General features: G+C 35.2%; 1 protein-coding gene across 1 annotated transcript in view; it reads right to left on the bottom strand.

The window, feature by feature from the left end:
* sema4ba (sema domain, immunoglobulin domain (Ig), transmembrane domain (TM) and short cytoplasmic domain, (semaphorin) 4Ba) overlaps window positions 1-13,606 on the bottom strand; it is a 63,704-nt gene that overhangs the window by 4,866 nt on the left and 45,232 nt on the right. Inside the window, exons 9-13 of the mRNA XM_081373167.1 lie at window positions 10,445-10,626; window positions 9,852-10,002; window positions 8,147-8,357; window positions 7,395-7,510; window positions 6,872-7,029 (exon numbers count right to left, since the gene is read on the bottom strand). Of these exons, the coding sequence (XP_081229293.1) occupies window positions 6,872-7,029; window positions 7,395-7,510; window positions 8,147-8,357; window positions 9,852-10,002; window positions 10,445-10,626 (818 nt within the window). The remainder of the gene's footprint in view (window positions 1-6,871; window positions 7,030-7,394; window positions 7,511-8,146; window positions 8,358-9,851; window positions 10,003-10,444; window positions 10,627-13,606) is intronic.

The following is a 13,606-nucleotide window of genomic DNA, read 5'->3' as shown; positions in this document are numbered from 1 at the left end:
ATTAAAAGTATATTTTTACTTAAGTAGTACTTAAGTGTAATTGCAAAAGTATACTAAATAACATTGATATTTTAAATGTATTTTTAGTGCATAAGAAAAAAGATATACTATTGAAAAAATACACAGAAGTGTTTTATTAGTGTATTTCTTACAAGTACATTTTAACACATTAAAAATAGTTCATTGTTAGTGCACTTTTAGATAGCTATTATAAGTTTAAATTAAATTGATTTTACTTAAAATATATTCAAAATGTAATAGTCAAAAATTAAATTTTCCCAAAAGTAGTATTTAAGTACACTTTATAAAAATAAACTAAATATTACTAATTCTTTAAATTGATTTTAAGTGTAGCCTATAAGGTACTCCCAGGTGAAAAAGACATAGTATTAAATGTATTAAAAATATACTTGAAATACAAATAGTATAATACATTTGTATTACCAACATGCTTATTTGAAGTGCATAAAAAATACATTGAATTGTATTTTAATATATTTCTAAAAAGTATACTAGAAATACATTGGTAATAAATATATGCTTAATTATACTTTAAATAAATATGCTAAACACAAGCATAATTTTAATATATTTCTAACAAATGCACTACAAGTACATTGGTAATAAATATATGCTTAATTATACTTTAAATAAATATGCTAAACACAAGCATAATTTTAATATATTTCTAACAAATGCACTACAAGTACATTGGTAATAAATATATGATTAATTATACTTTCAATAAATATGCTAAACACAGGCATACTTTTAATATATTTCTAACAAATGCACTAAAGGTACATTGGTAATAAATGTATGCTTAATTATACTTTTAAGAAATATGCTAAACACAAGCATACTTTTAATATATTTCTAAAAAAAAGCACTACAAGTACATTGTTAATAAATATGCTTAGTTAAATTTTTAAGAAATATGCTAACACAATCTACCATTTGTGTGAAGTTTTAGTGTATTTAAAGAAAACATACTTATGTTGCTCTTAATTAAAGTACATTTGTGTAACTTGTGTAAGAACATAGCTAAATCTAAAATATTAAAATGGTTAATCTAAAATATAAAAAGCTTTTAATGTGTTTAAAGTACTTTAAACACTTAGGCCTACTGCAATATATTTGTAATATTTATCATTGTACCATTTTAATATTTTAGATTTTTTTGTATAATGTACCAACTTCTAATGTATTATAAACATTTGTCAACTATCATTAAGCATTGCAATAAGCACTTAAAATGAATGTTGTTCACTTTTACTTGTTTGTAGGCTACTTGTAAAGGGCTGTTGTCCATTACATGATATGTTTTTACTACTGAAATTCCCACATGGATAGCAACATCATATTATTTTAAATGCATCATAGATACATTTTCCAAATATGTTTAAATGTTGTCCAAAAATATGTTGTACTTGTTTGAATTTGAAAAACACTAATAACACACGTGACTAATCCTGATTGGTTCCAGCTGTTGAACGTCTGTGATTGGTTCTGGTGTAATTATGAGCTCCCACCTCACTCAGAGCTTGCTGACGACGGCTGTGCGTTCATTGAATGTGATTATATTTCGGCGTCGCGTCGCGTGTAGTTAGGACATGGTGTAATAATTCAGAGATAGAAGTCTAAATTCAAACTAGAGCGATCGTGTTTCTTTAGAGGACTTGGAGGAAACCACGCGAATTATATGGATTAGGTGAGTTTTTTTGCGATTAACCTTTTAAACGTGAAGGTTTCATTAGTCTACGATATTTCAGTTTTTATTTCTAAGATTAACGGAATTCTTAAATGTTTTGCAACTAATGAGTGATCATGACAGTATTTAGATTTTTTTCTAACGTTAATAGAAAAAGTAACTGTTAGTAGGCCTGTCGCGATAGTCGATAAGTCGATTAATCGCACGATAAAAAAAATGAGCTCGATAATTTTTCCGGCCGCGATAATTCCATTTGCATGCTTGTTTGTTTTCCTCGTCTCTCTCTCTCTCTCTACCAAAGAGACTGGATGACCACTCTCGGTTCTTTAGCGTATAGGAGGAGTGAACCCTCTTGTTGTCAGTTGCATGGTCTTTGTGTGGGGAGGCGGCGGCGCGGCGCGGCGCTTGTCAGGCACATGGTCTTTGTGTGGGAAAGCGCCGGCGGGACTGTTTGCGGCTACTGCCGGGAGAGAGAGAAGATGCTAGTTGTGAGTTGCGACAGCGAGCCCGATCACATGAAAATGCATATCTATACCACGAATGTTATTTCTCGTGCCATTTATACGCCAAAAATAGTTTTTGCGTGCATATGATACGCTCTTTATGGCGTGTAATACGCACGCACTCCTCACCCCTAATCCTAACCAAGTATTTTCAGTGCGTAGCATACACTAGAGGTCTTCACGGGTCCAAAAATTCGTGCCCGAACCCGAAAGAGACCCGTAATGTGCTAAACCGAACCGACCCGGACCCGTCTATTATTTCAAAAGCTGGACCCGGACCCGTGCAGATCCGAGAAATGCCTAACTGGACCCGACCCGGACCCGTCTATTATTTGAAAGCTGGACCCGAAACCGACGGGAAGACACAGACCCGACTGGACCCGATTGTCACATATTCCACCTTAAACTGCTATTACAAGTCAATAAACCTGTTGCGAAAAATACAACTTTTTGTCTTACCTAATTTAAGCCGTGGTAGCTTAGTAGTCTCCTCTCCCTTCCTTGTAACGTTACCTGACTGGCTGTGATCATGCATTACAATCCTCCGACAAGAAAGTTATTCATGTTATTCCTCTCGTTATTCCAAGTCCAAGCTTAATCCACTCATTATTTCAGCTTCAAAAGTCCACTTGATGTCACGGTGACGGATGACAAATGCAACTTTGCACATGTAACGTTAACTTACATTCTGACTCGAGTTAACTCGCATAATAACTTTGACTGTTTGCCCTTTTGAACTAACGTTATAATAACGATTGCTCGTTCAGTGCCATGGCCGCTGACGTTATTTATTTGCTATCATCTCTGTGCTCTCTGCTCTGCATCGAGTCCTAATCTGACCACTAAAACTTTAAGATTAAACAAGACGGTTAATTTATATTGTAAAATCTAAAGCGCGGTTTGGCGGTCCCTCACTGAAGCTCTGGTAACTGGTTGCCATAGAAACATGACACGCGCTTGAGACTGCACATGCACGCTAGCTGGATCAACCTAAAATATGCTTTTTAACAATTTATTTTGAGTGTCCTAATTTTACAAGTTGCAAGTTACAAAAAAAACACAAGCAGTGTCTAATCACGACCGGGTTTTCTCCGAGTCTGATCTAATGACTCCGATCGCACGGGTATTACACACAATGTTAAACAGACCCGGGACCCGAAGTAATAAATTCGGACCCGACCCGGACCCGGCTGATCATTTAAAATATAGACCCGAACCCGTACGGGTCCCGGGTCGGGTCCCGGGTCAACGGGTCTCGGGTTCACTGTGTAGACCTCTAGCATACACGCAATAAAGTGCGTCTCCGTCTTCCCGACAGTACACAATCACTTGACAAAGTAACAGGAGGACAAAGTAACAGTGCAAAATTGTGCGATATGGCTTGTTGAGGCTTTTTTTTATTTGTTTACAAAGGTCCTAACTGTCAGTTTTGCCTGTTATGGAATGTATCACCATTTAATAATGTCTAAAGCCTAATGTTTAATATTTTTTGAAGTGCAATTTTGTTTCATTTTATATATTAACAGACATTTATTTTGTTAACAGACACTAAGAGTCCATTGCTTTCATTGTTTTTGGTTGTTTTGTTCATTTTTTTGGATATTTAAAATGTTTTCCGTTTTCAATGTTTAATATTCTTTAGAAATAAAAGTTTATAGATCGTTGAAAAGGTGTACCTGCATTATTATGCCATTATAATTATATTAAATGAAAATGGTCTCAGAACGACAATATTATCGTTTATCGCGATAATTTCTTGGACAATTTATCGTCCAGCAAAATTTGTTATCGTGACAGGCCTAACTGTTAGTGCTGTTTTTATTTTTTCCAAGTCGAATCTCGAAGATATGAAGATACTGCTATCAGAAGTTACTGGTAAGTTTTAGTTGCTGTTTTGCATAAATAAATAGCTCACTGTTTAGTTTTTGTCCTAGTTTTTTTCCAACATTTTTTCCTAGTTTCTTAGTCTAGTCTAGTTCTAGTCTAATTTGTGTTCATTCATGTAAAAATCTATTTAATTGTTTTTTTGGGACAGCTGCAAGTCACTTGTCATGGCTTACAATATTTTGCACTACTTCTAATTTCCTTAACTCTTTGAAGAGTTTGTGTTTCTGCACATAACTTTTTTTTTTTTGCTCTCAAAGTCAAAGGGGGCTGACTAAAACAAGATTAGCATTTGTTGTACATTTTAATTATTATTCTTGTTGGCTGCGTATACTTTTTCAGTTAAACGGTTAGCCTAAATTGCCCTTTTTTGCTGTGATACAGTGACATGTAGACTTCACAGTTGTTCAAGAGCTATTTTATTAACTCCTTTTCTTGATTAACATGTTATATTAAATGTCTACTGTTAAAATATATGAACTAAGCATTACATGCTATGTTAAAGAATTCCATTTTTACTAGGTGAAAAAGACTTACTATTAAATGTAATAAATATGTACTTAAGTATGTTTTTAGTACAAAACAAATATACTTTAATGCATTTATAATACATTTAACAGTATGTCTTTTTCACCTTGTATGTACAACAGAGGGAAATGTCAAAACATTACTGTGTTGTAATAAAAAACGTCTAGGTTACGACCTCTGTTCCCTGAGAACAGGGACACTGCATTGATGACGCTATGGGGAACACCCTCCATGTAAACTAGTGTTTGAAAAGCTGTACAATCTCGGCAATAGAATTTGACTGGCGACAGCCTATGACACTACTAGTGCGACTCAGAAGAATGAAAGAGGCGCCTAGAGAACATTGTTCCCCAATAGCATCATCGAAGCAGTGCAAGTTCCCTTTTGATAGGGAACAGTTACTTTTTAAACAGAGGTTAATTTTGCTTTAATATAAAAATAAACTCATCTTTTCCCCCTTTCATAGACACTGTGATCAAACAATTTCCAACACGTCTGAGGTGCAAGCACTGATTCGAAGGAAATGCAACAATAAGGCAAACTCAAAGACCAATCAGTAACAGTACTGTAACTGTTTGCAGCTATTAATGATTGCACTTTATTGACTAGTTGGGTTTATTGAAGTTAGTTTTTTTGTTGTTGTTTATAATACCTCTGCAGATCACTGTATTTTATGTTGATGTATTTTTTTTTACAGTTTACATATGCTGCTGTACTGATGTACACTGGGTAATACATTAAAGTTTACTAGCTTTCAAAGTGTGTGTTTTATACAATTATTTTTTTTAATGTGTGTTTTAATACACCATTAACATATTTAATTGTTTTATAAAGGTACTGTTCACAGTATTAAAACATATTTAAAATTATTTACTATATAAAAAAAAATGTGAGCAATACATAAATATGATTTGTATATATTATATATTCTTAAATTTTAAATAATTTAAGTGTATTTAAAATGCAATAAAGATGGGTTCAATTGTACTAAAAGGGGTAACAAAATAAAATAAATTAAAGCCTAAATAGTATGTTAAAAGCGTATTTTAGTTCATCTTCAGTGTGTCTCAAAATAGCACAGTTGAGTACACTAAGATGATCTTAAGTTTATATTAAGCAGTACTAAAGGTAAGCTTTTAGTATATTAAGTGCAAAATAAGTATGTCGAAAATAGAGCACTTTAAGTACATTATGGAAGTGTATTATGGAAGTGTAATAAAATGTATTTTAGTGCACTTTTTTAATCTAGGAATACATTCTAAGTATAATTTGTAAATAATTTAATATTATTATTATTATAATTTAAATAGTTTATTATTGTATTTAAAGATGGTTTCAATTATACTAAAACTGGTAACGAAATACATTTGTTGAAAATATGAAATAGTATATTAAAAATACACTTCAGTTTATCTTCAGTGTGTCTCAAAAAAGCACAATTGAGTACACTAAGATGATCTTAAGTTTATATTAAGCAGTACTAAAGGTAAGCTTTTAGTATATTAAGTGCAAAATAAGTGTGTCGAAAATAGAGCACTTTAAGTACATTATGGAAGTGTATTATGGAAGTGTAATAAAATGTATTTTAGTGCACTTTTTTAATCTAGGAATACATTCTAAGTATAATTTGTATATAATTTAATATTATTATTATTATAATTTAAATAGTTTATTATTGTATTTAAAGATGATTTCAATTATACTTAAAGTGGTAACAAAATACATTTTTTAAAAATATGAAATAGTATATTAAAAATACACTTAAATTCATCTTCAGTGTGTCTCAAAAAAGCACAATTGAGTACACTAAGATGATTTTAAGTTTATATTAAGCAGTACTAAAGATGAGCTTTTAGTATATTAAGTGCAAAATAAGTGTGTCGAAAATAGAGCACTTTAAGTACATTATGAAAGTGTATTATGGAAGTGTACTAAGTGCACTTAAATAAAATGTATTTTAGTGCACTTTTTTTTCACCTGGGAAGGTCAGAAAGTCTTTAAAAATATTCTCAGGCAAGTTTAGTTCAGTTTGTAAAATGTTATATAGTTCATTCCACTCAAAAACCTATTTGACAATAATGCTACACTCACAAGTAATCAAGGTGTAAGGAAACCGTGTTCATTTATGTACGCGTGTTTTGTGAAAATAATTTACGTGTTAATGTTTTAAACTGTATTTTAATACTTGTTAGTATACTAATTGGAGTGCAATAGATGCTAGTACAAGTAATGGAAATATGCCGACCTCTTAGCTGGAGCATGTTTTATATTTGAACACTGCTTCCCTGTCCAGGCACAGTAAGGATCTCTAGACAGCACACACTCTCCACAGCTCTGGTAGTTGGAGCAGTTGGCAAGAGGGATTTCAACCAGCCCAGAATAGCTGGACACAAACAACAGTCCCTGTTGGAAATGCAAACACATCCGAAATGAGACACTTTCTCATACAGTAAAAACATACAGTAAATGCTAATAGATGATAATTGCAGAGACAGAGGCAACAAGCCTTTTTAAAATAGCTCATATGGTGTTAGATACACAGATGAAGTATAGACTGAGTAGTGTGCAGACAGAGCAGACACTGTTTGTTTCCCATCTGTTCACACATTTCCCCTGAGAAGAAAACAGGGACGCAATTATCTCCCTCCCAGGCCTCACTATCTCTACGGTTGAAGGGTCCTTTTTCCGGCCGCGCTGTCATTTCACTAATGCATTATGTTCTTCAGCATGCATAACAAGTACAATGATAGTAGATGAGTTTAAGGGACCTTTTCATCATCCAGTTCGATGTGTTGCACAGAAAGAGGCTCGGGGAAAATCACCAGCTCTTCAATGATATACATCTTCTGATTAACGTTGATGGCTTTATGAATCCTGCCATCATCTGAAACGAAACACAAGTAATGTGAGACGAAGCTTTCATGATTTTTATAAAGTATACCTAAGAATACATTTTATATTGTTAGTAGTATTTCAAGATTAACACTTACTGGACTGAAGCAACTTAGGTTTACTTAAAATGTGAGTATCATGCTTTTGATGAACAATTATTTTTACATCTCTCAATCATCATTGAATCGCATTGCATTTTGCCCCCACAATTAAGAGCTTTGATCATACAAACCAAGCATTTAAATATCATCTTACTAAGAAATGATTGTGATTATCATAAAAGCCGGATGCATCAAATATCATACTCACGGCTTATTTCATATGTCTTTCTTTGTGTTTTACAGACAATGAGTAAACATTTTGGGGTGAACTACCCCTTTAAGCACTGAATCGGTAGTTACGGAGCAGCATGAATGTGTAAAGCAACAGATAAAGTCATGCTGATTTATATAAAGGTTTGATTTCCCAAGTCTAAAATCTTGGACTTAAAATCCCTTACAGTAAAATCTTAATGGGGATTAGGGCAACAATCAAAAAGCCTTTAATGCAGGAATATTAGTATAAAAATCAGATTTGCTATGGTGTGTTCCTGAGCTTTCCATGCATATGCGGTGTTCTGAGACCTCACCTGTGCCGATGAAGAGCACATCGTAGGTCTTGTGAAGAGCCTGTACTCGGTGCACAGCGAGCTGCGTGTAGCGCACGTTTCGTTTGAGGAGCAGAGGCTGGCTGCGAATCACGCTGTCCATGAGGAAGTGGTCCTTCACAAAGTTCAGCACTTTATCAGGCATGTGCAGAGAGGAGGAGATCCCTTGGGCACGGGCCGCGTTGGTGATGCACTGCAGGAAGATGGAAAAAAGATGCTTCAGAAACACTGCACAATATCCAAATCACTCTTTTTCTCAGTGATGTTTGGTGAGTGGCGGCTTGATTACGCCAAAATCAATGTATCTTTCTACACAAACACCAATGTCAAAGTCAAGATTGTAAGTGTGATTGAAAAGGTTGGTAACACTTTAGTGTAATGTCCAATTCTCACTATTAACTAGTTGCTTATTATTAGCATGCATATTACTAGGATATTGGCTGTTTATTAGTACTTATAAAGCACATATTAATGCCTTATTCTGTATGACCATATTCTACATCCTTTAATCCTACCCAAAAACCTTACTAACTATTAATAAGCAGTAATTAGGAGTGTATTGAGGCAAAAGTCATAGTTAATTAAATTGGACCTTAATCTAAAGTGTGACCCAAAGATCTTGTACTCAGACGACCTGAACTCACGGTCAAATGATCTCTGCGTAATGCTGCCAAAGAATGAAATTTGGTAGCTAGAATTGGCATGTGAAAATCTTATTACAACCGTTGACCAGTATCAATGTTCTAAGTCACTATAAAATCAATGTGGACAGTTCTTATTTTTGTATGTAGGATTGCATTTATCCATGCATCATTATTTTTTCAGCCCTCATCATTTTTCATCAAACATCCTCTCCCCGTCGCAACAACATCTCTTCTCTGATGATGTGTGCACTGTTGCGAGAACGGGACAGTAATCTCTCCCTTCCAGCAACCTGTCACTCAGCAAAAAACGACAATGATCCAATCAATTCCTGATGGACAATCAAGTCCCGTTCTCGTTCGAGAAGCCATTTCACTCGAATATACATCACAATGACAATTTTCATTTCATGCCGACTTTAAAATAGGCTACAAGATAGTTTAGAAGCGATGGGTCAGTTTGGTCAACAAACCAAAAAACTAGTTTTTTTTGAGTATCTTTTTTCTGTTTCTACTCTTAAAGGGATAGTTCACCCAAATATGTATATTTCTGTTTTTATTTACATTATTGAGTCTGAGGAAGGGCCGTGAAGGCCCGAAACGTCACACTAATAAATTTGTGAATGGGAGCTTTCCGGTGTGCGGATCTTTACTTTGTTACGTTGTATTTTATATGAGATCCAGCACCCGTACTTGACTGGGATGTGCGTGATTTTACTACTCTTTATGTCATTATTTACTCACCTTCATGTCATTCCAAACCTGTGTAACTTTCTTTCTTCAGTGGAACATAAAGGAATATATTCTGAAGAATGTTGATAACCAAACAGCTTTGGTTACCATTGACTTCCATTGTATAAGACAAACAAAAAAACGCTGAGACATTTCTCAAAATGTTCTACAGAAGACAGACTTGGAATGACATCAGGCTGAGTAAATGATGACGCTTTGTATGATGCATTTTTTTTTTAAACACTCCTCAAGTCCTCCACGTTCGGTTCTGTTGCGTTCCATCGAGTTGTTTTTGAACATAACACGAAACGTACCGCTCCAGGTCTGGGTTCTGGTACTTGGTGGTTGTAGGTGTACCACTGCTGCGTCTCCCGATTCACTTCCCGGTAACGTCCATTAAACACCTCTTCAACCTGGTCCATGGTAAACGCACATACAGCTGAGCTTCCTGAAGCACCTTTGTACCTGTACACACAAACACAACATTCATTACAATCAGTCTACATTTGCATATTCATCAACAACCTCACTTACTCGCACCTTAAAGACAGCTGAAAAATCAGAGTGCACACAAAATGCAAAAGCGTCTTATTTAACCTCAGACATACATGTAACAGGTGCGTAGGCGGACACAAGAGAGAGGCTATTCTGAGTCTCGCTGACATCTCCTGCCTGTCTCGTCTCTTTTGCCCCATGTTAATGCACTCAATCAATACCCACAACTCCCACACTAAGTACAGCAAAAGGATTCTGGTTGAGTGCCAGGCAGGGTTCAATAACAGAAATGAACGCTGGATTTCTTCTTTTTCTCAAAGGTTTATGAGTAACACAAACATAGCCACAATGGTATTCACTGTATTATCTGTATTCTAAATGCAATTTCAGGAGATATAGCGTAATACGTTACCACTGTGAGGTGAAGACTCCATAAAACACGGTGCTCTTCCAGGCCTCTTTGCTGGGGGTCAGTACAAACATGTCCTGGATGATGTTGAAGGGGAACCCATCGTCAGGCAATGAACACAGGAGCTGGGCTTTCAGAAAGGTTGTCCATTTCTTTTGAAGAACCCTCTCTCCACCTTTATCACCCTGTGGAAATACAGATAGAAATCAGTGTTATTTTAGTTTTATATTATAGTATGTGCTCTACTGGTAGCATATGGTTTGATTCCCTGGAAACACTAAAATACCGGCAAAATGTAAACTCTGAAGTTGCTTTGGATAAAAGCGTCTACCATAAATGTGAAAGTAAATTGAGGAGGATATGTGCAAAGACTTGTTATGAGCATTTCTGACCACGAGAGGGAACTAGAAGCTGCTGTCGATTCCAACAAGCTGGTGCATCAGCCAATGGAAATGCTGATTATGATGGCAACTTTCTCTCTTACGTAAAGATTTAGAACTGGACAAGGACTGCAGCTTCTATCACATGTTGTGCATTAAGACTGAGTACAACAGTGTGTTTTTTGGGATTGAGGCCCTGAAGGTGTACAGGCCTTAACTTTGGTACTTTTAAGTCCCTTTAAACAAAACAGGCAGAATAATTCAAGGGCTTTAACGTCTATCAGAAGAGAAAACACAGTCAGTTATGAGAATTTCCCCATTAATATTATAGATCTGTTTTGCTGTTCAACATAATAAAAAAGAAAAGACAAAAGGGAAAATGTGACTGATATTGTGATATAAGGAAATGATGTAACTAATTCTTGGATTAAAGACAATTGCTTAATCTGATACTGATTTGACTTCTCTCTTTGTTGTTAAGTATGATGCACTATTCGCTATGCTGGAGTTCATTATACAAAAAGTACCCTAAAAAGTAAGATAAATATTGGTTTAAAAACTAAGAGGCAGAGTGATCTAAAGATAAAAACACAGTTAGGAAGAAACAGGCATAGTGGAAACTTGAGGGAAGGGATGTTGGAGAATAAACCCTATGACACAGGTGAAGAAGAACAAAGCCACACCATGAATCATCTCAATATTTTTGTTGTTCAGGGCAGCTTTATATTAGTGTCAACCCTCACTCAAGCAGAACTTCATACTGAACACCTGAACAAACAAATGGCCAGAGAGATACAATCAAAGACGAGAACAGAAGTAGAAGTTTGGGCAAAGAGCAGGGCAGAGAAACAGACAAATAAGAAGTACAAATGGCCTGAACGACAGCCAGAGGTACGTAAAGCAGAGGTCCCAAAAGCACAATTTTTATTCATCCATGTCAGCTGCTCTCCAAAGAAAATGAGCTTTCCTTTAATTATAATATTATTGTAATCCAGCACGCAGGACAACGCCTTCCCATACCAGCAGGACCAGCAACAACACATTCCAATAAAATCTTTTAAAGGGAAACTCCCACCCATCATTGAGAAGGAGAGTTTAGCACTGTGAACCTACAGCTGAAGGCTAAGTTACACTATAATCCATGAACGGCTTGGACCATCAAAATCATACAGTAAATGTTCTGCACAATATCATATAAAATTGCTGAGCTAATTAATCCATAATTGCTTTATTGGTTTTGGTCAAAGCTTATTTTAAGCATTTTTTTTTAAGTTAAAATCATTTATATTATATAATAGCAAATTAATGTATATAATACATAGATTTTTTATTATTATCATTTAAGGGTATTATTATTTTTAATGAGGTGCAGTGATGGGGAAAGTTATTTTTTAAAAGAAATGCATTACAATATTGCATTACTCCTTAAAAAAGTAACTACTTTGTTACTTTTTTATGGAAAGTAATGTTACATTACTTTTGCATTACTTTTTCTAACCAGGGCTGGGATTGCTTGTTTGTTTTTTAATAAAAAAATAAAAAAAGAGTCAGCAGCAAAGACATTGGTTAATAAAGTGAGATTAAATACATAAAGTATATTTGTGTCATTTAACATATTATTGCAAGTTTGCAATTTTGAGGAATACTGAATCTGTTTTTGTGCGAGTGAGATGAGTAAATGCATGCTCACATTTATGTATTTATATATAATTTATATAAAATGTACATGTATATATAAATATATACATATATTTGGGATATTTCTACAATGGCAGAACAGTGGTAGCTGAAAAGTGCACCTTTAAAAACTTAAAGGAGAAGCTTCCACATCTTGTATGCAATTCATTTCAAATGAAACCAAAGGATCTGCTCATTGTCATTCTGAGTGTAAATGATATGGTACGCTTTTAATTCCAAACCCCAGGTGCAATTCAGAAAGAATCTTAAAACAATAAGGAACTGTTGCAGCACGTAAATGGATAGTTTGACATGCTTCACAGTTTCCACTGGAATTTGACATGGTCATCTGTGCAAAAGTTCACCAATATCCATATTATAGTGACACGTGATTGGAGGTAAATTAGGAGTCAAAAAGAAAAGAAACCAAAATATAGAAAGAGCAGTGGAACTGAAATCATTCTCAGACTTCAAAAGCAAGACGAGAAGGCAAATGAATCTTGCAGATGTTGCACTCCGCTCATGCACCGCTCAGAACAGACAGGGTCAGTGCTTTAACCCAACTGGCAACGTAGAGACTCTCTTAAGATTCAGATCACTCCTTGTGCGCAAATACACCGATTTGAGATGAAGAGCATAAGCAAAGGGAAATAAAAAATAAAAAAAATCACAGATGTGATAGGAAAGGGTTTGTGCATCAGTCCGTGAGCCTGGCTTTGTTGCATGTCACATCACAGAATGCACGACAATTAAGTCTGCTAATAGGCTTTGCAGGAGTCATTAAGTTTGTTTACTACATGAGAGGAGATAAGGTACAAAAACCAAGAAAATGCAGCTTATAAACATAATCATTGCATTCCCTTCCTCATGGCTGGGCTCCAGTGGATCTGGTTGGAGGAATATGGGGCAAGCTAAAAAGGGAACCTGGGATAATGTTTAAGGTAGTGGATGCCAATAAGCAGGACACATTCCCCTGGCATTGCAACCGTTTAACTGTCAGGAGGCATTTCATGCAGCCTGTGTGATAATCCATATTACAAGGCAGGAAGACTGGAGTGCGTGAACCTTCTATCGGCTGCCACTTGGTAAATTAGCTGGTGTGAAAACG

Source organism: Scardinius erythrophthalmus, assembly GCF_964197995.2.
Source record: "Scardinius erythrophthalmus genome assembly, chromosome: 8".
Taxonomy (NCBI): Eukaryota; Metazoa; Chordata; class Actinopteri; order Cypriniformes; family Leuciscidae; genus Scardinius; species Scardinius erythrophthalmus.
Note: the sequence above shows the minus strand (reverse complement) of the source record. Positions and strands in the feature narration are given on the sequence as shown.